Source organism: Aythya fuligula, chromosome 19, assembly GCF_009819795.1.
Source record: "Aythya fuligula isolate bAytFul2 chromosome 19, bAytFul2.pri, whole genome shotgun sequence".
In the NCBI taxonomy this organism is placed as follows: Eukaryota; Metazoa; Chordata; class Aves; order Anseriformes; family Anatidae; genus Aythya; species Aythya fuligula.
In genome coordinates this window covers 3967578-3993470 of record NC_045577.1, presented here as the reverse complement: position 1 = coordinate 3993470, position 25893 = coordinate 3967578, and the positions used below count along the sequence as shown (strand labels likewise).

General features: G+C 46.0%; 1 protein-coding gene across 3 annotated transcripts; it reads right to left on the bottom strand.

Annotated features, from left to right (window-relative positions):
• Nucleotides 1–1730: 1730 nt before the first annotated feature.
• Nucleotides 1731–25866, bottom strand: USP20 (ubiquitin specific peptidase 20). Of its 3 annotated transcripts, XM_032200429.1 has the most exons (27): nt 25763–25866; nt 25377–25514; nt 24922–24960; nt 22363–22467; nt 21941–21994; nt 21167–21229; nt 20893–21024; nt 20215–20311; nt 19984–20053; nt 19260–19373; nt 18067–18145; nt 16325–16766; nt 15273–15410; nt 14159–14271; nt 13548–13720; nt 12970–13064; nt 12375–12408; nt 11871–11916; nt 11420–11600; nt 10856–10982; nt 10574–10743; nt 9850–9931; nt 9340–9448; nt 8847–8949; nt 8514–8585; nt 7296–7480; nt 1731–2275 (listed from the first exon to the last, which is right to left on the bottom strand). In XM_032200429.1, the coding sequence occupies exons 4-26, from the start codon at nt 22441–22443 to the stop codon at nt 7320–7322; spliced, it is 2736 nt and encodes a 911-aa protein (XP_032056320.1). In that variant the 5' UTR covers nt 22444–22467; nt 24922–24960; nt 25377–25514; nt 25763–25866; the 3' UTR covers nt 1731–2275; nt 7296–7319. The 3 variants fall into 3 exon arrangements, with proteins under 3 accessions (XP_032056320.1, XP_032056318.1, XP_032056319.1); XM_032200427.1 differs by lacking the exon at nt 1731–2275 and having other exon boundaries at nt 5248–7480; XM_032200428.1 differs by lacking the exons at nt 1731–2275; nt 25763–25866 and having other exon boundaries at nt 5248–7480; nt 25377–25521.
• Nucleotides 25867–25893: the final 27 nt, after the last annotated feature.

Here is a 25893-nt window from a genome sequence, read left to right as displayed (position 1 = left end):
GCCAGGGATCCGTGACAGCGGTGCGAAGGCGTTGCTGCACTGCACAGCCAACGTTACGGCCGTCAGGGGATCCAAATGGTTAAGCAGTTAACAGGCGTGCAAGAATATCTTTAAAATATTTTAGCTGCAGTATTTTTATTCTCATGTCCAATGCACTGTTGAATCAGCAGCTAGGAGAATTCGTTTTCACCTATTGTTGTGCCATCTATGTACAAATTAGATAAAAGTTTGCTTTTATATATTTAATCTAGGTGGACAGTATATTATTGTCAGCCTCTGTGGAACATTTGAACAATTGCAATGTCTGTGTCGCTAAATAGCGCTTTAGAAGGAGCATTAGCTTTAGCTGCCTGGTTTTCTTTGACCGTTTTAATGAAAAGGCCAGAGTTTACAGAGTTTTTATAAACTTGGCAAGTAGTTCCCAAATGCCTGGATCTTAAAACTAAATACAAGAAAAACTAGTGACAGTCACGTATTGTAGCCTACACATCTTTATTCTGCTGCCTTTATTCAGGGTAAAGAATGGGTCATTTTTGTTGAGTTTACCTTTTACAGAATCCGAAGGACTAAATATGTGACTGGCTTATAAAAACTCTGCTTGAATTTACTAATCCTGCCCAGAACTGTGGACTGTACAGCCTACAAAATCACGTTGTCCTCAGCAAAAGTCTCTAATGCCCTTTCTTAACATCTGTAAATAGAGAAGAAACATATTTACTGATACGGAAAGTCGTGTTTAATGCTGAGTATTTTTCAGAGGTTCATTTAGTTTGATGCATATTGTTTGTTTGTTTTTTTCCTGCCTGAAGTGTCAAAAGACCTAAAAAAAAAAAAAAAAAAAAAAAAAAAAAAAAAAAAAAAAAAGCCAAATTCTATTTTAACATGATGATGTCGAGCACTTTTTTTATTTGTATATGTGTGTGTATGTGTGTTTGAGCACTGATCTCTAGATTTCGGTGGCATCTCAGTGTTGTGATTTCATTGCCAATGTAAAAGGTTCTGGTGTTGCCCATTCATTTCTGGAGACAGAATTCAACTTAAATAAAGTGCTTCCATTTGAAAGCGAATATTGACCTTGTAACAATGAAAGGAAAGTCATCCGCATATTTAAATAAACATTTAATTCCAGAAATCTAGTTCACTGGACCCTTTTGATCTTCCAGGGAAGAAGAAAAATGGTTTTGTTCCTTTTCTTTCCCAATAAAAAAGGCTCTGCCTCTTTGCCGGGGCCTCCCTGATTTGTCGAGGCATTATATCCATTGCTCTCCAGTGACCGTTCTGTCTTGCCACAAACATTTCCAGTGGAGAAAGGGAATTTAGCTGTGACTTATTGTTTCAGCCAGACATCAGTTTAATAGCCTGAAACTCCCCTAAGCTGCTCTCCTACTCCTCAGCATTCACCTTGCCTGGGAATGGATGTTGTAGTCAGATCTAGCTGTAAAATTTTCAGCGGAGAAGCGGAAGCAGCCTGCTCCAGCGCAGTGTTTGTGGCTAGCTGCTGTATTCACAAGAATGATGGCATCCTTACTCACGGCGCTTGGCTTTTGGTTCTGTTTCTCATACCAGAATTTGCAGGTGTTTGGAATATTGATGTGGCTCTGCCTGGTACCTTTGGGTGGCTGTCCTATGCAGCCAGTTCCCAGCAGGTCACTTTGAGACACAATTTTATCAAAGTTTTACCTTTCCAGCAGCTGGCACTGGACATTAAAAAGGTGGTGGTGGTGGTGGGGTGTTATTTTTTTTAATTTGGTTATTCGAGGGGGAAAAAAAAAAAGCATCGTTCTGGTTGGAGTTGTTGGTGCACTTGAGTAAGGCAGGTATTCTTTGCTTGTTGTCTATTTTTTGTTTTATTTTAAAACTTTCCTACCTCAGGAGGAGGACACAGGAACTGGAAGCTCGGGGAAAATATTCCCTCTAACACAGAATTGTGCCTTGTGGTGCCCATAGTGAATGCTTTGGTTTAACTGGAAGGTTTGGCAGATGGTTTTGATCCTAATTGCTTATAAACTGAAATTAAGTCTTGTGACCCTAGCAAATAATGCACTTGTATGTGCATGCAGGAACAGACAGAGGTACAAAATACAGTACTGTTTCCCTTCACTGAATAATCTGAAAACCAGATACATTTCTGTAAGGCTGGATAAGGATATTTATAATTCTATTTTAATGTGCAAGGGGTGGTCAATAGTGGATGGATGGGGCTCCAAAGAAATCTTCTGCCAGGTGCTGTGGGTACTGTGCGTGTACTTTGCTGGAGCTGGCTGCCTTTATTTTCCTTTAGAAGAGAAACAAAAAACATCTTTAGAAGATTGCATTTTAAATGTCTGAAGCTCACCACAGCCCCGGAGAGATCTGAAATGAGTGCCGAGGTGCTGCTTTGTTTCTCAGCCCATGCTTGTGCTTTCCAGCATTTGCACGTGTTACAGCTGCCTCCTCTTTGAGCTCTTTCTGCCCAGGTTTGGGGAAAGGTGGTTCATCGGAGGGGATGGGAACCTGGCTCCCTGGCCAGCACCTGGATGGGGAATCATGAAAAAAATGTAAGGGATGCAGCTGAACACAGCAGTTGGTGGGTGTCTGCGCAGAGAACTGAGACAGTCCCTCCCTGCAGACATTTTTCTGGCCACTGAGCTATGGAGAGGGAACAGCAGCCAGACAGCGATGGGGGGAAAAGGGCACAGGGCTCACAAGTGCATGGTTTAGGACTCAGACAACTTGTGAAGTTCCTTTGGCAACTTTAGCCTTGCTTTTATGTCTTTTGTCCAGCGTTAACAGCACAAAGTAACTGTGGCTGGACCAAATCTCCCTTCCTCTTTTTTAAGAGAGAAACAGCTTGTGCCAAAGAGGAAGCGATCCTGGACTGGCGGATGGGGAATTCCCTCGGCTCCTTCAAATGCTGCGGTAGGAAAGCAGGGGCTCTGTAAATCAGGGCATCAGGGAAATGGAGAGAAATGGGCAGGTAATTAAAGTGTAACACAACTTTCTCACTCTGGGAATCAGCACGTCCTCTACCCTCTGCTTGGTTGTGGGGCTGAAGTGGTGTGCCAGATTCATGGACAGTGCTGTGTGGTGCCGTGTTGCACGGTGCTGCTCTGCTGACACTCTGACCTTGCAATTAAGCTCTAGATTGACCTAAAAAGGCTTCCCTGTCCTTGAGAACATTAATCTAAGAATCTCTTCTTCCTCTCTCTAGCTGAGCCAAAAAGTTGACTAGCTTCTGGACAGCTTCTTCATCACCTGTTAGCCCAGATCATTGGAAGTAGCCTCATCTAGGAACCGTGAGGATTTGCAGTTGTGTCGCTCATAGTAGGTGATACTTCTACTTGAAGCAGTTATATAGAGATCTAAGATCAGATTGCTGTTTTGTTTAACAATTTCAGTTGTTCTTTGTCAGCACTTACTAACAACACTTATTAAAACCGGGCAGAGAGATAATGTGCTTCATGCCTTTGCATTTTTGGGGGAAACAACGAACAGCAGGGAGTGTCAGTCTGGCGCTTTCATTTTTATCTTAAGCGGTATTATTAGCATTGCGAACTTGAAATAGAAACAGCACAACCAAATGAGTGAGTGAAGGCAGGAAACTGAAGCCAAGGTGAGCAGTAACTAGGAGAATAATAAAATGAGCTTTACATACACCAGGTATGTTGCTGGACATGTCCCAGAATACAGAATGCTATTTACTTTGGTCATTCTGGAGGGTGGAGAGGTGCCACTGGCACCAATGTGGTACAGAATAAGGCTGTGACCAGGTAAGAAGTCACGAAGATAAGCTGTGGGGTGAAGCTCCAGTACGTTGGCCCTGCATCACCGAAGGAAGAGCTATTGATTTCTCCTTTACAGGGGTGGAGGTGTGATACGTACACCATAAGGTAAGGGTGTGTGCAGGTCACTGCAGGGTACTGAACATCTCTGTATCACAGCCTCAGCTGCCTCAAAACTGTGTCTGTAAGGCTGTAGTCTAAGCATGAGTAGGCAACAGAGCAGCAGCTCGTGTAAAGCAAAGTCCCCAGTACTTGCAGAAGACCGGGGAAGGGAGCAAATAAGCTAACTAGCGAGGCTAGCTCCATCAGTCCGATGCAGGAACAGCTCTTTCCTCTTTTTACAATGAGCAAGAGACTTGATAAAATAGAGGGAAAAGGAAGTGATTTGCAAAAAGAGCTGATACAGCTCAGCCATAACATTTGGCTGACATTGACAATGGGTCACAGAGCTAGCTGCAGTGAGAGGTGCTCAGAAAATACCCCAGACACCTACTATGAGAGGCAGAGAACAGCAACAATGAGGTCAGCTTTCCAATGAAATATAGATGCAGAACTAAGCTTTTGAGTGTTTTAATGGGTAGAGAATAACAAAAAGTACCGCTCTGGTTTTGCCAGTGCAGTGCTCGAGCCGTTTGTCTAGACACTATATAATCCACCCCTAGGGGAGGTAGTTTGTTAACGTCTCCTGGAATGCTACAAACTGTTCTGCAGTTGCTGAGGTTACGGGGTTTGTTTGCTAGATGCAAGTTTTGACGGTCGACTTCAAGTTGCTAGAGAACGAGCTGCGTGTCCTTATTAACCCAGCTCCAGCTCTGTTTCTTCACATAGTCCAAGTTTCAGCTAATGCAGTAACATTTGCCAAGCTGGCAGCGAGCCGCCCGCCTCTTCCAGCCCCGCACCCCTGGGGGCAGTGTTCCTATCACCTACCTCTTTTAGCAACCTCGTTGCTCACAAGGGCAGAACTTGCCAGCCTGTTAGTTAGCGTTTCCTGGCACACGGTGGCAATGCTGCTGTCTGCATCGTGCCCACGAGCAAAGCTATGCACATGAGTGTGATTAGAGAAGAGGTTTGGATCAGTAATGAAATTGTCAGCCACCCAAGGCTGACAGAAAACCACACAGGCTCTAAGAACAGCTCCGTGGAACTTCAGCCTCTCCCCTCGCGTGTTACTTCCATCACGCTGATGGTCATGGATAGCACCTGCTTCCTGGACAACACGGGCTTTCTGAGATACAGGCAGCTGAAACTCAGCAAATGAAGCAACATGAACAGGAAATCTTCGTAAACAGAGGCTGCAAGGGGAGGGTGCAAGTGCAGTATGATTTCATGGACTGGGCTACTGCTGCTGCTCAGAAAGATCTGTTATTGCGAGGCCTCCTGGCAGCAAGAAACTTGTTTTTTTTTTTCTGTGTGTTTTTTTCATTAACACTGTAGGTGCCATGGAAACTGTCAGACCCTCTGGCCCTGCAGGCAGCAGTCATGCAACTCGTTGAATGCACATATATTTATTGTAACACATTTTTAGCACAGAGTTTAACACTTAAGCACGGGAGTGTTATTACAATCTGTACAGCATCCTCCGAACAGCACAGACAACACAGACATGCAGCCCTACAGGCTCTGCAGCAGCTTCAAAGAAGGCTGCAGTGGCTAACAAAGCTTAAAACAAAGAGAAATCCCAACAGTGGCTCATTCTTTGACCTCCCCTTGGGCCTGGCTGGATATATACAAGCATCCAATAAACAGGATAGTAAAACTAACATGCTGAACCATTTACAGACACTCTTTTTAAAGAAGAATTTGCTGTTGGCAGCAAACATTTGGTCTAAAAAATCTGAAGGCCACATTTTTCTAACTCTCCTCTCCTACACACTTTTCCACCTTTTATCTGCGAGTCAAAGAGCAGCCCTCCTCTTCCCCCCTCCCTTTCTTTCCCTTTTCACGTGGGGAGCTCAGAGCCCCAGACCACCACGGGGTGGCCAGACTCGGTGCTGTGGAATCATGCAGGTTCCAGCACCACGATGAGCACGCGCTTCGGGTCCTCAGCCCAAGAAAGGTCAGCTCTGCCTTGCCAGCTCTGCCTCGCTCCGATTCCACTAAAGCTCACTGAAACATTTGCACAGGCGTACAAGGTGATACTAGTGCCTCGCTGGCTTAGATGAAGGAAGAACTTTTGGAAATAGCCTTGCTAAGAAAAGTAGTGTTTAGCCTCTTGTCTTTGTGCCTCTCTGTTGGCTGTTATCAGATACTCTATGGCTGCATTAGCGGCAGTAGATTAAGGAGCTAGTTATTTCTGTTCGTTACATGAGCCACTGTATACACAAGTAACATCTGCATTGAGAAGCTAGAATGACCTCAGCACACAGGTGGGGGCTTGTTTGCAGAAAGCAGCTTGTTCCTAAAAAGCTGCTTCAACAGCCTGGACCTGCTCAACCAGGCACCTTCCCCAGCGCTGAATGACTGCCCCAGCCAAGGCTGACCCATCTGAATAGGCCCTGTGCAAACAAATGGGCTCCTCCTCCTCCCTCACACACCCTCTGCTTCTTAGGACAGCCGTGGAGCCAGGTCTAGGCTTACAGCAGGGTCCTTCTCAGAACAGAGACCGGGCTTATGAACCAGCCCAGGAGCCCTAAAGCCTGCAGCAGAGCAGTCCTGTATCCTGCTCCAAGGAAATCTAACCATCAAACAGCTTTATGATGAAGCTGCTCGCGTCCCAACCCTGTGGGTTTAATACCTGGAAGGCTGCATCCCATATCTACAGAGCTGCCAGGAGCTTTAGAGGAAACAGTACAGTGGGAAGCCAGTGTGCAGGAGAACTTGTCTTCCAGCTTTGTTCTCTGAAAACATGCTGAACACATGGCATCAGATACAAGGAGAAGAAAAGTCTGCCAGGATGGTGAAGGTGCGACTTTAGGGCTTGGGGGAGAAAGAAACAGCTTATTTCAAAATTTCTGAGTTGCAACTGAAGTTGCAGGAATTAGATAAAGAGCAAAACTAGGAAGTTGTGACAGCTGTGCACCATCAGCACAAAACTACAAGGAGACCTTGTGGCTTTAGTTAACTTCAAATAAACAGGTTTCTCTAGTTGCAACATTGCTCACTGGAAACATAAATAACATTTCATTTTGTCTTTACACATTTGGGTTAAAAAGGAAAGTGCCAAAAGCAAAACCTGCAAAGGAGCAGAGAGATTCAGTTTGCTCGGGGCAAGCTGGGAGTGCTGATTTCTTGTAAGCAAACAAAAGGGAGAGGGCTCAGGTCAAAACAGATCCTAGTGACGTTTAGTTGCAGTCTCACCACCATTTTTTTCCCCACTGGGGCTGCAAAGCTGAGTTACAGAGAAATGATTTCTCCCGGTCTTTCCCAGCACTACCCCTATATTCAAAGCCCCGTGAAAGGATGGCAGAGGAAACCTGCCTTCCCCAGCAGTGGTGGTGGGAGCTGCACACACCTCGAGTACCAGATAAAGGAAGCGTTTTGACTCCTCAGGGTTCCCCAGCCATCCATCCCCACGCAGACATATTTGTGCCGTACCTTCCCTGCCCCCTCCTGCACAGATCACACAGCCCGGGTCTCTGCTTCGATCTTCTGCTCCCCATGTAGGTTTTCCAGTTCTTGGACCTGGGCCACGTTCTGTCTGATAGCAATCTCTGGCCCCCCTCCGTACAGCGTGCTTAAATAAATCCATGTCTCCTCAGAAATCTGCCCATAATCAGCACCTGAAAAGGACAGCAGACATGCAGATAAGCAGGCATGCAGCCATCGGACAGAAAGGACATGAACTCTGTCCTAACTGAAACCAGGACACACATCACAGCACGGAGGACATCTTCCCAAAAGCAAGGCACACCTGGTGCCTGCAGCTGCACTGTCCAAGGCACCCAAAGCCCACGCCCGGTGGCAGCCCTGCACCAGAGCTGCAGCAGCAGCAGCCGTCTCCTCCAGCCCTCTGCAGTGCCACCTGCTGCTGGAAGCCACCGAGGCTCCGCTGCAGTTCGGTTGACAGTTTTGGAACCCACTGCAGTCACTTCTTCCTGGCCTCAAAGGGAACTGAGCAGCAGCAGGCCACAACAGCAGGGCCTGCCTGGCCACCTCTCTCGTGCCCAGCAGTGAATGAGCTCTGGCAGCCCAAGGGGCCTACAGAAATGCACTCAGACACACCAGTCCCAGGCAGCTGGGGCTCCTCTGCTTCAGAGACTAAAAACACTCCTCTAAGCTGTCCTAAGAGGGACAAAGAGTGGTCAAAACACAAAGCAGGGATAGCAGAGACCTTTGCTAATGAAGGTTACAGAGGAGGAGGAGAACAGAAGCAGTTGCTTTGAGATAACCAAGATACAAATGCAATCTTCATCTGCTTGGCAGGAAAGCTCAGCAGTCCAGTGAGGACAGCATAATCAGTGCTGTTTCACAAGCTGGACCACAGCAGATGTTGAGTAAAGACAAGGCAAGAGCAACACAAGATCACAGATACAACACGAGGAAAGGGAAATGATGGAAAGGATCTGGGGACAGCAACAGCAGGAGATGGAGGACAGCGGGATTTGCTCTAACAGGTCACATCAGCAGGCTGGTCATGCAGGAGCTGCCAATGGAGAAGCAAGATGGCTCACTCAGGGCTGTCAGCACAGAGATGTGCAGAGAACTGTGTTCCTCTGCAACACCATCGTGTTCTGTTCCTGCTTCATTACAGACAGACAGACCCAGGGGAATACTCTCCCTCAAGCACTACGAGATGGCAAGGACATGCCTTACCCTGCTTAACTTGCACGTGGCCACCTGCTTTTGTGAGTGCGATCTTGCTGTTGTCAATTGGTCCAGGAGGTTCTGTAAGAGAAGAATCAACACGTTTAAAACCATTCTGCATTCCTTGTTGCCACCCAGTTCAGCTTATTTCCCACGCTAGTTCTCTTGTTATTTCTGCCCTGCCCTGGGGGCCCTGCAGGCAGTCTGGGTGGCTGGACTCCTCGCAGCCCCAAGTCGTTCCTGCCAGGTACAGCACTCACGGAGGAGGCACACCAAGCATACACACTTCTTGCCATTCTACCTCTCACCACCACCAGTCTCCAGAGGTCTCTGGCTCCTTACCATTATCTTTTCCTTTGACAAAGGCTTCCCACTCACGGAACCACTGCATGCTGATACAGTAGATGACACTTGGAGACTCCTCTGCCTGGAAAGCCTTGTTCAGCTGGGAGAGCAGAGATGCAGGAAAGATTTAGTCACTGCTGAGATCCGGAGGAGCCCCTTCCATTAACTGTAAGGCAGCCTTTCCACTCTTCAGAACTACCCTTTGTAATTCTACCACCTTCTTTGCAACCTGTTCCTGCTAACTAGAGCAGGCAAGAGACTAGGATGGCTTCAAGTTTTACATCTCTGCACAGTCACACACAGCATTATTGTATTCCAGCTGCCCCTCCCCATGGTGTTAGCTATGCAGAACCCCAGGATGAGTCTCCTGACCATGTTCTAGATCATGTTTGAAAAATGAGGGTGACAGTTTTCCACTGACTGCCTGTGACAGATCTCCATTTCCCACCTCAACCTTTTGCCATTACCTCCAGATCCTTCCCATACAAACCTTGATGAAGGTGTCGATTTCAATTCTCCTGCGTTTGGCAAGCGCTTCGATCTCCACTTGGCAAATGGAGCACACGTATAGATGGTTCACGGCAGGGCCACCCCCAAACCTGAGCACAGGAAGAGAGGGAGAGGAATGCAGAACTGCAGGAAAATGGAAGTGCTTCCCAGCCCTGAATACCACAGAGAGAATCTTACACTGCTCCAGACAGCACTGAAGGAGATGCATCTGCAGCTACTCTCTGAATGGAGACTGCTGCCTTTATGCAACACAGAATGGGTTCTGGGACAATATCGTTCTGGGACAATGCACTGATACAGCTCCTTTTGGTTTAGATCAGTAGGCTCTACCAAATACAAGTCTTTGCCAGTCCACACCAAGTACTTCATACTTTTAACATGCCATTGGAAGGCATTGTGTCTTCGTAAGTGCCTGAGATGGGAATACCCCAAGCAGACTATCTAATAAAACAAAATACGTAGGGACAAATAACAAAATGGTAACGTTTACCTGTTGTAGAGATACTCCCACACGTTCTGGGGCAGAATCAGAACCAGGTCATCAATGTAATGGTATTTATTAGGAGGGATGCCTGTGAAAGAAAGGCAAGGAGGAGAATTAACCAGGGAACTTGTTATTGTTGGATAGACACAAATAGCAAAAAGAGAGATCTTCCTTGCTGAAAACTCCCTGATTCCAGAATCTGCTTCCTCTGGTAACAGAAGATCCTAAAGAGATAATTGATTTTGAAAGTTCCTCGATTCACAGCCTCAATTTCGAATCAAGTGCTTCATTTCCAACTGGAGATACACAAACACAAGGGCTCCCAAGCATGACGGATGTAAGAGAACAGTAAAACGTGGTATCAGCTCCCTTCAGCAGTGTGTGCTCCATTGTCCAAACACTGAAGAACAACCTCGCTGATAGGGTAACACAGATCAACATTGTCTCATGTGCTTTCTACAGGTTTGTTTTTAAAAACAAGTAGGGAACTGAACGCTGTTGTTTCCCAGCACTAGCCATTCCTCCGGTCCTCTGATCAGCAGGACAATGGGGTAATTTTCTCATCTCTCCCTGAGCGGGCTGGAGCTTCTGCAAATGAAGCAGATCCTACTGAAGCATGCACTGTAACAGATCTACAGCTGAAGTTTTTTTTCTGCATTTGTTAATGCACCAGGAAGCAAAAAAGCATAGCTGAAAGTTGCTTTTCCCAGGTTCAGCAGCACCGCCTTACCTCCATGAGAGCACAGAAAGGTGTGATTGGTGATGGGACCAGGCTCAGCAAAGGTGTTGAATTTGTTGAGCCATTCTCGAGAAATGTAGAACTGGAGTAAACTGTGCTCCTTCATGCTGGCAAGGGACACGACTTTCTGACGCTCTCGCACAGCCTCTTCACTGCTTTTCCTTAAGGAGGGAAAGAAAGAGAAAATGAAGCAATTCCTGAATTAGTTTTCCACCAATATTTCTAAGTATTCTGCAGCCATGAAGAGACTGCTGCGTCTGGGGTGCTGCTCACCTGTAGAACAAGACATAGGCTTCTGCATTCTGCACCACGGTCTCATGGACTTCGGTGACATACTGGTCATCAAACTCGTACCACTGGCCATTGATCACGTTCTGACAGTAGGCTATGTAATGCCCACCTGCATCAAAAAGAAATACAACACAGCTGATATTCAGAGTGCAGGTGGAACTCAGGCCTGGGGTAAGGTCAGCAGCACAACAGGATTAGCTGCTAGCAGAAACAGGAGAGGGAACAAAATAATAATAGTAATAATAATTCCTGTTCAGGCAGCTTTGCAGGAGCAGGGCAGTCTGTCACTGTCACCATGGTTTGCCTTCCTGGGAAAGGGCCTCTAGGCCAACCCATGGGTGAGGCCACAGCAGCTGCAGAGAATCTGTCAGAAGCTGTCGAGTTCACTTCTCAAAGGGCAGAGGCTGAGCAAGGCCGGGAAACACAGGAGCAGGCCTTACGCTGCACTTGATCCCAGAAGAGGGATAGCAGAACACACTCTGCCTTGCTCATACTCGTCTCGTTCCCGTTCACCTCTGCCGTGTACTCCCAGGAAGGAGGACTTACTGCCTGCTGTGCCGTGATGGCAGATGACTGACAGCAGGTCGTAGGTGGTGATCTGGGAGACACACTCCTTGGCTAGGAAAGGTCGCAGGTCCAGCCCTTCCAAGGGGAAGGAGACGTGACTGTTGATCTTGAAGGAATACATCACCTCATGCCGGAACCGTTTCAAGTGGATGCAGAGAATCTAAAAGACCAAAGACAGACAACAACAAAGTGCAGTTTTGCTGTGGGTATTCTGATCCAACAGCGTATCTCTGGGCATCTGATCTTTGCAAAGCTTTTTTTCCTTTTAGCCACAAATCCTGCTGGCTTATCAGCTTAAAATGGGAAAGTCTCTTCTGGTCTAGATACAGGATTTTGCCACCAAAACTGATACTTCAGTTCTACATCCAGCCTTACCTCCTCAAACAGCAGCTGCTGAAAGAAAAGTAAGAAACAAAGTGCTCTTACTCACCTCTGGTAGCCGGAGGACTTTGCAGTACTTTACTCCATTCCTCAATCTGAGGGAGAGAGAAACTAGCTGTGAGAAAACTCTCAAGCAAAGGGATGCCAAAAGGCAAGGCAACTGTCTGGCTGCATCTTGCTCACTTTGAAATCCAAGACAAATGCTGACTTGCAGCAGCAACAAATTCAGGCTTTTTGCAACATCCCTCCCAAAGGAGGCACGGCACGAGCGGTTTGTCACACCTCTTCCTTCTAATGAAGTAACTCCATTGCTGCCAAGCCATGTCCCTGTCCATACCCTTCTTCCTTTCTTTCCCCCCCCTGAAGCCAGCACTTCTCCTACCTGCAGTCAGTGACTTCTCAACACTCAGTATGAGAAACTCAGTTTAAGACAAGGCAGATTTTACATGACACTCAGCAGAAGAAATGTCAAGGCAGAGGGTATAACAAAATGTTTAACCGTAGGATAAAGAAACAAATTTCCAGAGGTATAATACATGGAAAGCAGACTTACTTTTTACACCGTTCACAACTGTACATGTTGTCCCCTGTAGACAAAGAAAAGAAAGACGTTATGCAGTTACTCAGAGCACACAACTCTGATATGAGTACATTTCCATCTCATGCAGAAAGATCACATTAAGTTGATCCTGAAACTCTTCTAAGGGTGAGAAGAGATCCAAATAACTATTTCCCTTAGTAAATGTAGGCAAGAGAATGGAATCACCTAGGAGAAAAATTCACACAGAAGTGAATACAGCAAATCGTTTAAGTCCTTTAGGACTTAGGGAATGAATGGAGAAAGCAAAGAATCTGGGAAGGCAAAGGATCCGTAGCACTTAAAGACAACTAACAGCCATGTCTGCTCCATGTCTGCTCCTTGCTAAGAACAGTCTCATCCGCATTCAAAATGAACAAACAGCACCCTTGAGAGCATGGGAAAACTCATTTCTGCTCAGAGAAGCTGAACTGTCAAGTATTGGTAGTGTCAGATCCTAAGTGAAATACTGCAGCATGCCTTCCAGACTTAATCCGCCCCCCAAATGCATGTGAAACACGCTGCAGTTTTTCTTGTTTCTGGCTGTCAGACCCCACCGAAGCTAACTCACCTTTCAACTCATCCGCTGCAAAAAAGGCAGCAAGACAATCCTCCAGCGTCACAACAGGACCCCAAAACCAGCTAGGGATACAGGACACCACGAATCTGCAGAGGAAAGGAGATCAACAGAAAGAGTTACACGTACAGCAGTTGGACACTTTGGCTTACAAAACCCCACGTGGACGGGCGTTCTTCTAGCTGTACATCCTAAGCTCATCACACACCCCCATGGCACAGGGAAAGCACGATTTCTCCCAGCTGATAACCCAATTCTAATTGCTCAAACTGGAAGCGATTTGGAGAACTACACTGCTAATTCATTTGCTCTGGAGGGCAAGACAGAGCTAAAGGCAGAACTGAGGGATTATCATTTGCACACGAGATCTCAAGGTGAATGACAGAAGCAGAACAGCAGCTGCTGGCTTACGTGAAAAGGCCAAAACAGACCCGTGAGGTACCACACTGTCCTTGTCCAAGGAACGGTTACAACTGGCATTTCTGCTGTAAGCACCACTGCCTAGGGACAGCTGCCTTCCAGCCACTGCAGGGCAAACCCCAGAAGAAAGAGGTCCCACGCAGGGAACACACCTCCGGATATACTCCATGATGAAAGCAATCCAGCCTTGTGAGGCATAGTTGTCCCCACATGCCCCTGTCTTAGCTGGCACGTTTTGGTAGATGGCAGAGTGCAGCTTGGCCAGGTCCTCCTTCCCTGGGATTGGGAGTGACAGGTCCTGGAATGTCTCCACTGTTGTAGAAACCTGGAAATATCCAAGAGGAAGAGTTCTGGGTTTCCTGTGCATGTAACGGAGCTGCGACCTGACTTTCATCATCACCTTTTATCACTGCTTGGATTTTGTCTGGGCTAGAAACCTGGCCTGGCACTAAGAGCAGCTCTCTCTGTCTAATTATTGAATTGCTGTCAGCAGGAAGACTCCTGTCATGTTTGTGGCACTGGAATCTGTTTTCTGATGTGAATGTGATATTGCTAGACCAACTAAGTGACACAGACCACTATGGAGGCAGACAATTTCTTGGCACAGCAGGTCTCTCACACCTCCTCCACCACCCACCTCTCAACATTTTAGCTGGCCTCCAAAATGCATCCCACAGTATTTGGCAATAGGAGCTCCGTTTCCAAAGAAGAGCTCTACGAGCCAGAAGACTGCTCTTGGACTGACAGCTACCAGGAGACTCACTCTGTCACAGGTGAGGCACTGCACCAGGCTGAGAATGGAGCCATCGAAGATGTCTGAAATCACACTGCGATAACGAAGTTCTTTCTTCTTTTTCCCAGAAGCCTGCATCTGGGCTGAAAGAGAGACAGACCACCACGTAGTAGCTCTTTCCCAGTCTCTGGTCTCATGCAGAGTCACACAGACACGCATTAACACAGGACAAGAACTGATTGATCCTGTGTGTTTTGCTCTAAGCTTTACACTTGACCTCCTGCCCCCCTCACCTGTCCGTGTATTTTGTCCCTTTTTTCCCCTCTAACATTTACCAGGTGTTCACCAGGTGTCTTGTGCTGGAGAAGACTGCACAGCAGGGACTGGCCAAACACAGAGTTTTGGTTAATCACAAACCTCCTTCCCTAGGCACATAGGCATGGAGACAGAGCGCTTTTCATCAGGCCAGAACATCTGCGGCTGTGCTGACCTCAGCCAAGGGGCTGGGGCACGGTTTTGGACAGAACAGTATTATTGAACAGCTGTAGGGACGGTGGTATAAGCACATGTCATTGTGCTTGCTGGTATGCAATGCTGAGATTTTGTTCTGCAATTTGCTTGGGACAAAGAAGACAGTTGGACACAACAGAAACCAGGCTCTGAACTGTAACAATGCTCCCGGCACCAGACTGACATTTGCAGCTTAATTCTATTACTGTGAGCCCAAGACATCTAGGAGCCCAGAAGCTCTCTCTCAGTAAAACATCATCTGACACTTCCTGGACCCACGCGCTATGACGTGCGAGCCTGGCAGACAAACGTTTACACACGCTTCCCTAAAAGGACGGGGCTCGTGCCTAGGACTTCATAGCTTTATTTTTTAAACACAGCATGCAGACATAGACATGGAAATCATTTCATGCCCCAGTATGAGCATACTAGAACATCTGTTGTACCCAGAGAGTTACCTGTGGGTTTCCTGTAGTCTTTGCCTGGCATGATTTTATAAAGCACTGATATTCCAGGGGGATCAGCACTTCTTACAACTGCTAACCAAGGATCATGAAATCTTTCTTTCCTCTTTGAACCCCTCCTCCACATGCTCCCCTTTGCCTCCCAGCATACCCCGACCCCTTTGCACTACCTTTCTTGAGGACGTAGGAAGGTCCGAGCCTGGCAGGACTGGAGCGAGGAGGACTGCTAGAGAGCTTGGAGTGCATTTCATGATGGACAGGACTGCAGGGGCGTGAGGAGCAGCGCACATAGGCATCATTATCAGGTTCTGTTTGGGAAAAAGGGGAGGCAGAAGAGCACTGGTGAAAACCTGTTACGAAAATCAACTCTGTTAGAGTCAGTGTCAGCCCAGCTCTGTGTTCCAGCACAGAACCTTTCTCAGCACTCACAGTTCAGATGTTATGAATTGTCTTACTTGCATGGGTTGGCAGATACAGCTCTCAGTGCACTTTTAAGAGTGCATACAGAGCTATACTGAACAGCTAATAATTATATATATAGAAAAAAAAAACTGCTATTTTTTCTCACTTGTGACTAATTAGGTTTTACAGCTTGCTCCTGTATCCCTAATCCACATAAACAACATTGCCTTCAGTGCCAGTTGGCAGAATAAGACTCTTACATAAAGAAGTGTTGAAAGATCGGATATGTTCAGTTTGGGGTGACTCCACACCTACATCTTAACAGCTGCTCTTTTCCCTAACACACCAAAAGGCACAAACTGTGCATCACCCTCTTCTCTCGAGTCTGTAGTCCAACATTAATGAACATTTTCTTCCATGTCTTTTTTCCACAGCCAACATTTCCCCAAGCCCGCCTATCAGATAAAGCAATGTATATACATCAAAACTTTTTCTTAAGTTAGGAAAATGCACAAATGCTGCATCTGCAGGCTTGGCAGAGGCAGCTATTGCTGCCTCAGGATGTAGGCTTCGCTCAGCTCCATAAGCACTTCAGCCCGACTAAGCACCTCCCTGGCTCACTTAGGTTTTCTTACAGAAGCAAGCGTGCACTAAGGCAGAAGGACTGCCAGAGACACTGCAGAGAGTCTTGGATGTCAAATTTTTTGAAACCCACAGAAGGAACACACACATCATGTGCTGTGTGCCACTGCACTACACCACCACCCATGTAGGACAACACCACATCTCAAAAAACACCGTGCCTGGAAGAAGTTTATACCTGGTGTCCTGCATGGGCTGGCAGGACGGGGAGCTGGAAGCATCTCGGGTGAGGCTCTGCCATCCACTGGCATCATGGTAGTGTCCACATCTGCATCCTCGTCCACCTGCTCCGAGTTGCTGCGCCGATGGCCACAGGAGAACTTTCTGTCCTTCATCCTCTCTTTCTCGGAGATCCCTCTCCCCGCTTCATCCTGGATCAACAACTCTGTCTCTGCCAGGGAGCTGCTGCCCACGCTCCCTGTGGTCCGGCTTTGACCATCTCCTTCACCCCTGTCACTGCTCGAGTCACAGGAGAGGAACTCGTCTTCTGAAGGACTTCGGTCACCCTCTCGCTTGTCATCCTGGTCACCGGTATCCAAATCTCTCGTCTCTGCAACGATCGGTTCCTTCAGTTCCTCGTGGAGCTGGTCCATCAGGCAGCGCAGGAACTCCTGAGTGTCCTGAAAAGCAGCAGTATTTCCAAGTTAGCATCCATCCAGAAATCGGGCAAACAAGGGGCAAAAAACAGATACAGCTCCATTCACAGCCTCTTTCAATGCTGCCCACGAGTTATCCAGCTCCGTAACACACGGAGACCCTCCTAAAGCAGGGAGTTGGAGTTGTATTTTTACCTGAACATCTTCAGCTGAAAAACACAGAGGAAAACTAGAGAGCAGCTGCAACATGCAAACCACGATCTTATTTGTCAGGGTTTTACCACTGATAAGAAGCAAGAGACCAGGAGAAAGCCGAGGAAGGCAGCAGGCCATAGAAAACAGACTCCTAACCACAAAACAATTTTCATGAACACTGATGTCTGCTTATAGGAATCCCTCTCTTAGAGAGGGCAGATTAAAATCTTTAGTAAATAGGGAATGGAACCAGTCAGAAACCAAAGACTATACAGTCAAGGTGCAAGCTCCTAAATTTGCAATGCATGGTAAAAGAAGTGATATGTTGCCTTCAAAGGAACTGCTGAAAGCAACTTGGTATTTTGACAATTCCAGAAAGTTAATTATGATGTTTCTGTTATTTTAAAGAAGCTTGGCTTTCAGCCTGCCCTGTCTTCCTTTCAACTCTATCTCATAACAGCTAAGTTTTCCAATCCAATATACTTCACATCAAAGATAAATATAGAAATTCTTTCATTAATCATTATTTTTATCCTCTGTTTTGACTTGCTGTCAGAATCACAGTTTAGATATACTGTCTACTGTCATTTTCTTTTGTAAATTTTCAAATCAAACATAGTTTGATGTTTACATTTTATTCTAAAGAATAAACACTGGAGACCACGATAAATACTTCAAAGAAGAAGATACTATCTTTCAAATGAGATTTAGTCGGCTGTAATTCCCCAGAAAAAGAATATAGATCATCGGTATTTTTAGCTTCTCAGTACAGATTAATCCAGGTTTCTCAGCTATAATATCAATAAACAATACCCAACTTATATAGCACTTATCGATCGATCTCAAAGCCCTTTATAGAGGAGGTCACCATCATAATTTTAGAGGTGATAGAGCTGACACAGGAAGATGCACTGACTTGGAACCAGCAAGCCAGAGGCAGAGCCTAGAAGAGAACCCATTCTCCTGAATCCCACCCAAGTGCTCCATCAGATCACTAATATTGACACAAGACAGGCGTGACACCTGAGCTCAAGCTCTTCTCTCTATTCACAAGCACCACCATTGCAGGAAGGAAAAAAAAACAAAACACCATCTTTGTAATAATGGCATGTTTGTGTTGAGGCCCCACCTGCTGTGCATAGCCTCGGAACATGGGGTTGACGAGTTTAATTCCATGAGATAGACTGCTTGGAACAACATAACTCGGGCTGTTTAAATATGGAGAAAAAAAGAAGTTAGTTTGCTTATCAGGCCTGGAGCCAGTTTGTGCAATAAGCAACAGAACAGGGTGTGGTCGCTAGTTAAAGAGGACAAAAAATAATTATGCACCTGCAAATCCTGGTCTTAGTTCCTCTATTAGCTGGGTGACATACAAATCAAGAGAAGGAAAACATCTTAGTCATTTCAGCCTATCCTTCCAGAGAGAATCGTCCCCAGAGCACATTTAATTTAAAGGTCTGTCCACACTTTGAATTGTCTCAAGTGATTCTCTCTATAGCAGGGTTTTGCAGTTAGTTACTCAGTTTCCTTCTGCAGCAGCATGTCTGTCTCTAAATCTGGGTGGGCTGGCCAGGGACCAGTAAATGAGGCAAGTCAAAACTAATAAGAAATTGATATTTTTCTGCTTCAAAGTCTGCAGCCTGCTATATAAAGTTACATTTCACTTTTGCTCTGCATCTTGCTTATCCCTTGTTAAAATCTAACCTGAAATAAACATCAGACCAGGAATCCAAATGGTATTGCATTTTTTTCCCCCTCAATCAATTACAGTTGCACAGAGCAGATATTTAAATTTCAGCAGAGCTGCATTATTTTCCACTGTGCTTTGAACTAGTCTACAAGGTGAGCCACTAGCAAACACTTCCCAAAAAGCCACCTGCATTTTCCACTCTCTTTGGTAAAATGTCAGTGTCAGCTCTGTACCACTTTCTCCATCCAAATCATCAGTCCCTCTCCTAACCAAGAGCAGCGCTTTCAAGCACCAGTCAGTCCATGCAACAGACTCAGAAATAGCCAAGAGAGTTCCATTATCCCACCATTTTTTCCTTCTCTGCCAACAGAAAAGGTATATATAAAAAAATCTCTTCCTTTTAAAAGTTATTAAGAATGTATTATTTTGATCACTGACAACAACATGCACCAGAACAGCATGTAGGATCTCCTAGATAAGGGGAAATCCATGCATACCTGTCTATGCAGGGTTTGACTGCCCTAGAAGGTGCCTTTATCACTGAAGATCCCGCTTCTTTTTGCTGATGCTGTATTTCAGAACCAACATATACACGAAAACTGTCCAGATTAGATTAGGGAGCGACCACTCACCGTTTCTTATGCCAAACCTCAGACACCAGCTTCTGGTAACTTTTGCACAGTGCTGGTTTCTTATCTGTGCGGACCAGTCCACCACATTCCAGAAAAAACTGTGTGAGAGGTGGGCTACCAGGAAAAAACAAAGAATTCAGCACATAGAGACTTCTCTTTTGCCTCTATATAAGATCAATCAAAACTTCAATGCATGTCTTTTTAAAAACATGCATAGGATACTGCTTTTAAATCAAGGGAAGAATTGATTTCAGATGCAGACTTAGTTTCTAACTTAAATAGAAAAAGCTGATGTGAATCTGTACCAGGTATAGAGAAGAGATCCTGAAACTAGTTTTCAGCAGGATGGCTACTGAATATTTTAGGACAGGAGTTGTTACAATGATATCATCTGGGAGAACAGAAAGAGGTGACATGCTTTCCCATGTGATAAATACATTTCTTTCACAGTGGAAAGAAGATTTACTTCCATTATTCATCTATACACAAGCCACGAGTTCACCCATTTCCTACTTTAAAACTTCTATTTTCACTCATTTTCCTACGGTAAAACTTCTGTTTTCCTAAACACTAAATTTTTCACACTCCTTTTCATATTCCTTTTTCTGCACCTAGCCTGGCTGATTTCTCTTTGCATGACTCACAAAGGACTCAGATCAGAGGTGCCACTTTTGATATTTAGTGTAGTCTAGTAAAGACTCAACTGAAAGGCCCTAATGCCTACCAGTTAGAGAGAGCCTGAAGTGCTGCATTCATGTAGCAGGAGTTCCCAAGATTTTTCATTCCAGTAAGGCCTAAAGCACAAACAAGAGAAGCATGAAACTTTCCAGAAGTGCTGCTTTCTACATTCCTTCCCAAAGGAGAGGGAATCTGGCCCTTGCTAGGGAGGCTCTGCACTCTGCTCCTATTGCAGAGTTACCCTCACAGCCCTTTCATCAACTCGATGCAGCGTTACCTCTTGGTTTCAAATCATCATCCTCGGATTCGGATTCGCCTTCATCAGCCACTGCAATTGGAACGGCCTTCAAAGGGTGAGCAGGCAATGGAGAATCCTAGATTAAAGACAGAAAAATAAGCATCAGTGAGAGTCCTACTTCAGAAGATGAGTTACGAGAGGTATCATCTTATATGTAAATCTAGCCAGCCTTTAGAAAAGCACATTTGGGAGAGAAGAACCAGTTGTGCTGTCTGTCCTTCTCAGTAATGCACACAGGAAATAGAAATGATACAATTACTGCTTCCAGTGTGCATGATGAAAGAGGCATCGGGAATACGCAGCAGTGTCACAAGTACATGCGTTTCCAGTCTGACAGCTAAAATTTTGATAGGCTATGCAATGAAAATTAAGACGTTATAGCTGCTGTCATACCTCCCAGAAACAGATGCCCCACAGAAGAGGCTAAGAAAGGTTAGAAAAAAATCAAAATGGATATTGAATTCATTTGGAAGTCATGTGGGGAGATTCTGTAAGATAAAGCTATTGGAATATGACTACAGTTTGCCACCTTCAGCGAAAGAGTTCTTATCACAACAATAGCCTGGACGATAGTGGAAATTTCTTGGCTAATTTTGCAAGGGGTAAACAAAAACCCTGTTAAGCATCCAACCCTGCCGTGCTGTGTCACAGACCCACCGGTTCAGTGAACTTCACTGGCGGTGACTGCGGGTGCGCGGCCAGCCGCTGGTCCAAGAACACCTCCTTCTCACAGGCGTAACACCAGACCCGGAAAGTGGTCAGATTCACTGTCAGGTTGTGCTTTTTGGCCTAGAAATTGAAAGATGAAATAACGATTTGACAGCTGGCTCAAACCGAAACACATGACCACCAGATTACCGTAGAAGAGGATTAGGTAATGGGAAAAATCCAATTCTCTCTGTTTTAAGGTGGGCAGCAGAGAAAAGCTCACCTGTGCGTGAAGCGTGCTGTGGTCAGCAAAGGACTCCCCACAACCAACATAAGAACAACCGAGCTGGTGAGAGAAAGAGCAAAAGTACAGTGGCACAGCAAATTAAAACCTTCACAAAACAGTCTGCAACCCCAGTCCTACCAGCAGCTGCAACTTCAGAACTGATCTTGCCATTTTTCTAGCCTTTTTCTTTTTTTCCAGGGCCCAGAATAAGACAGAAATTTGGAATTGCTGAATTTAAGAAAAGAAAACCTGCAAACCCTACATGGGTTTGCACCCGTGTAACCTCCCCATTCCAAGGCAACTGCTCCAACAAGCAGCTCATTTGCCAAATCTCCAAGCATCTGGGCATTCCAGTGTAAAAATAAACTGCCCCTGCCCACCCTCGTGCCCTTTGTCATTCCTTTCTGCCTCACTGCCCTGAGCACCTGCCCTCTCTTCTGAAGTCTCACACTTGCAGCCTCCCTTCACAGCTGCCAGCAGAGGCAGTCGATGCTGGGAATGATATTCATTCCTACTGGGGCTATTCGGGGGGAAATCACCTATGAGAAGCAAACTGTTAAATCTGAGTGTATTTTGACAGCATTAGCTTTTAATCTAGGGAGACTTTTTCTTGGAATCCATCAAAAAACAGTGCATATTTCTACCGTGAAGTCCACTCTTCATTTTTATTTTTCCCCTGGTCAAATACATCTTCTTTTTATATTTTTAATTAGATTTATATTGAAGAAAAGTCCCACCATATCATGCACGCAAATAGCAAGCCATTTTTACCTGAAGACAAGCCCAGAGATTTGGTCCCACAGCTCCACATGACTGGCAGGTTCCCTGCATATTCATGATAAAAGAAGGTTTGTTTGCTTGTTTGTTTGTTTAAAGTAATCTAGTCCTTCAGGATTGGGAAACTTCTCAGTGAGACGGGCCTCCCCAGCCTGCAGCTCACAGTATTTCATTTCTTAAACCCATGCGTCCGATTAAATATACAATTTGCAGTGCCTTAGGTAGGTGACACATCTGAGCAGGATACAGTGTCAGTGAGAACTACACCAGATGGGACTGACAGGGGCTTATTTTATGGGACATGTGCAAGGTACTCTTCTCTACAGAGACAGGCAGCATTTTCTTTGAAAAGCAAACATGCAAAAGCATGCACAATAGCAAAAAGGGAAAGGACTGACAACCAGAACACCCTGTACCTTGGATTTGAGCAGCAGATCATCCCTGGTCACCTCTCCTATGGAATCCAGGTGAGGACAGATGTCTCTTGTCTCCCCCATTCTCACCTGTGGGAGGGTGTTTTCCTAGGACAGGAAAGGATAGCTCTACTCAGTCATGTGTCAGAATTGCTCTCACAGGCTGCAAGAAGAGAAATTAGCTTGTTTTGTATATTGGAGGTTAAAATATTCATCTTAAAGGTTCAATGAGACCAAAACAAATCTAAATCTGGACCCACTGACATCAGGTAGCACAGTTCTGACCCCCTTTAGAGCGGCTGTGTTACGATATTGTAGGTAAGTGAGCGAGGCAATGGGGTGTGGAGGAAACACATGAACAAAGCTAATAATGTGTGTAACGTGGAATGTGTGTTCAGAAATGTAGGAGGGTGCTCAGCACGCAGGGACAGCAGCAGGAGCACAGCTGCTGGTTTGGTTTCAGGTAAGCTATCAAGCTGAGGGACGATTTGCTGTAGCTGGTAAAATCACACCACAAAATGAAAGCAGTGGTACAGTGAGCCACTGACCACCTTCATCTTAATATCAGGCTCCCAGACTGATCACATAGCATCTCTGAATGATGCAGGGGCCTAAAGCAATAAATAAAAACTGCCCTTAATTCACACATGCCTCGCCTACGTACCTTAACTGGGCTTATGTGCCATGAATACACTACTCCATTAACCTGACTAGACTGATAAACTCCACTTTTCCCCCTAGAAAATGGTTTTTATGTTCTAGCTCAGCAGGTAGGATGGGAAAATAAATGTGGTGGTCTGAACGTAATTCCTCTTGCCAAACAAACACACAGCACGAAGAGATACAAATCTAACTAGCTTGTTTGCATGAAACTCAGATTAAAAGCAAAAGGGCGCTGCAGCCCAAGACAAGTACTTAGCATACGGTGTCTGGGGGCCTCGAGGTGCCCATACTGTGCTGATTTGTATCTAACCTTTAGTCCCTTATCACGCTACTTTATCAAATGTTAAAAATACGATGATTGTTTTAATGAAGCTGTGCAAGAGGGAGTAAGACTTAAAAGATCTGTAACTGATAACCAGTCTTCAGCCTCTGAGGAGTTTAGTATTTAATATAGGTTTTTAACGAGTCACAAAACTCTCAAAGACTGTACGAAATGTAACACCCTGTTCCACCCATCTCATGCATCCAAGCGCTGCAAGCACAGAGGATTTCAGAGCTGCATGCTTCCGAGCACAATAAACACTTTCATGGTGGTCCACGGGCACATTAAAGACTTGAAACATGTCTCAGAAACGTGCAGCTACAAAAAGAAGATAAAAAGGGTTTGTGTTTCTTAAGCATAGAGCAAGGAACCTCACTTGTGACTGTTTAAAAAAAAAAAAAAAGATAAGTAATATTAACAACACAACCCAGGATCCAAAATATTGCTGTTGGCTGGACACAAAGCAGACATGAAAAGCTTACATCATTACCAAAAAAAATAAAAATTGGGATGAACTTAAAGTTAACAATGGTTGCTACTCTGTGTTCTTTTCACATTTTGAGGACATTTGAAAGAATTTCCAGTGCTACTTGGTCTGAATCACTAACAGTACAGAGAAAAAAAAAAAAGAGAGGTAAACAAATAAGCCATTTCAGCATCCTGGGAGCTGAAAAGCTTGCCTAGCACCTTGCCTTGGCAGAAGACAAACCCCAAGGATAATTTTGTAACAGTGTTTTTGCAACACTCTTTGGAACTGAATTGGAAGAGCAGAGCAAAACTGGAGGGGGAAGGAATCCTATTGACATCCTACAAACAGCTGTGGTTGGAACCAGGATCACAGCAACCTGTGAAGAGATGCTTAACAAACAACCGAGTAACGTCAGGCAGCTTCACAGACAGGCAGAGCAGTGCCTCGTAACAGACACTGATTTAACAGACAAGTGACAAGACCGCTGTATCCGTGGCTAACACAGAAAACTGGGACGCTTTCAGACTCAGAGATCCTTCTACAAAACCGACTCCTTTTAGTATCAGTGCCATTTTTGCTATTTCACCTTCCCTGGTTTCTTATCCCTTTCCCAAAAGAGGTTTCCCAGAAAACCAAATGAACAAAATATTGCTTTAAAACGAACTCCAGACCCCCTAATCTCTAGCAGTTTAAGCTAACTGGAGACTGCTTTTGGAACTCGCTATGTTAAGCACAGTCTTGTGGATGGTTTTACTGCATTCCACGGGACCACCCCTCCATTCCAAATTAAAACCGTGCCTTTCAGCTTTCCAGCACCAGGATGCCGAGCTTCCCACCTACACTTTCCTTTCCTTTCCTAAATAAAAGAGCAAAATCATCATTTTCTCCTCTCAGCCCTGACCAAACGCATCAGAAAGGTTTGAGCTGTGGCTGTTCAGACGAAAGTACTAAATCCCTGCCTCCCCACAGCTCTGCCCCAAGAGCTTTACCTGGCACAAAGAGCTCTCAAACGCTGCTCAGGAAACTAGGAATTTAATAACAAAAGCTCTGCCAGAAAGCTTAGCTTTGCTTGTCAGAACGTATTGAGCACAATAGGAAAAAAAGTTACCTTAAAACAAGTCCTCCAGCCTGTCTCTCTCAAGAAGCGCTGGGGAAGAACAGGACGTGAACATGTCAGAACAATTCCACGGCAACTGCAACCTACTTTTGCTCGCTTCAGTCGCTGCCAAAATCAGCGGCTGTGCCTGCACGGCGACACGTTTCTCTTGTTATTTTCATTTCAAAACAACTGCTCGGATACGATACCGGAACGAAAGTCGGTTTTCAACAGTTCAGATTCAGAGAGCGCAGATTCGGAGAGGGAACGAATAAAAAACAAATAAATAAACAAATAAAACCAAGCCTGGCACAAACCAAACCAAGCCCCGGCGCTGCTTTCACGAAGGCGATCACCAGATCTGCTCGCTCATCCCGCACAACCCACCGCCACGACAGGAATTACGAAGGGAATTAATGACTTACCGAAGGGAATTAATGACTTACCGAAGGGAATTAATGACTTACCCAACCGCTCTCTGGATGAGAAAGAGCCAGAACCCAGGGGCTCCTCAGCACGACGCGGGCTCGGCTCTCCTCACGGGCACGTCTCCACCGAGCCTTAGCCCTGGGGGGTCAGCACGGCGCGGAGATTTGGGGACCTGGCTGAAAACAAATATTAAACACTGAGGGTCTGGGGATCGCCCTAGATATATAAACACCCTCACAGCGGCTGGGGCTCGCCCCCCTTTTACCAGAGGCTCCCCGAGGGGCTCTGCAGGCCCCTCCCGAGGCTTCCTCAGCCCAGCCCCGAGCCCCCGGGCCCCGCTGCTGAGGCCCACGGGCGCCGTTGCGGCCTCTGCGCCTCGGGAGCGGGGCCGAGGGCCGGGACCCAGCCTCCGCCTCCCGCTCACCTGCTCGCGGCCCAACCTCTGGGGATCCCTGAAGGACCCCAGGGGGATCTCCGCGGCCGCAGCCCCCGCCCCGCCGCCGGGAAGGGAGCGGGAGGGCGGCGGGGGGAACGTTTGAGGCGGGGGGGGAACCA

Excerpts from the sequence above, each read along its gene's own strand:
- USP20 (XM_032200429.1), bottom strand. The coding sequence starts at position 22,443 with ATGGGGGAGACAAGAGACATCTGTCCTCACCTGGATTCCATAGGAGAG. Across the intron at positions 21,230-21,940 it reads ATCTCTGGGCTTGTCTTCAG|CTCGGTTGTTCTTATGTTGG; the intron begins GTAAAAATGGCT and ends TTCTCTCACCAG. Across the intron at positions 9,932-10,573 it reads CTTTCTGTGCTCTCATGGAG|GCATCCCTCCTAATAAATAC; the intron begins GTAAGGCGGTGC and ends TTTCTTTCACAG.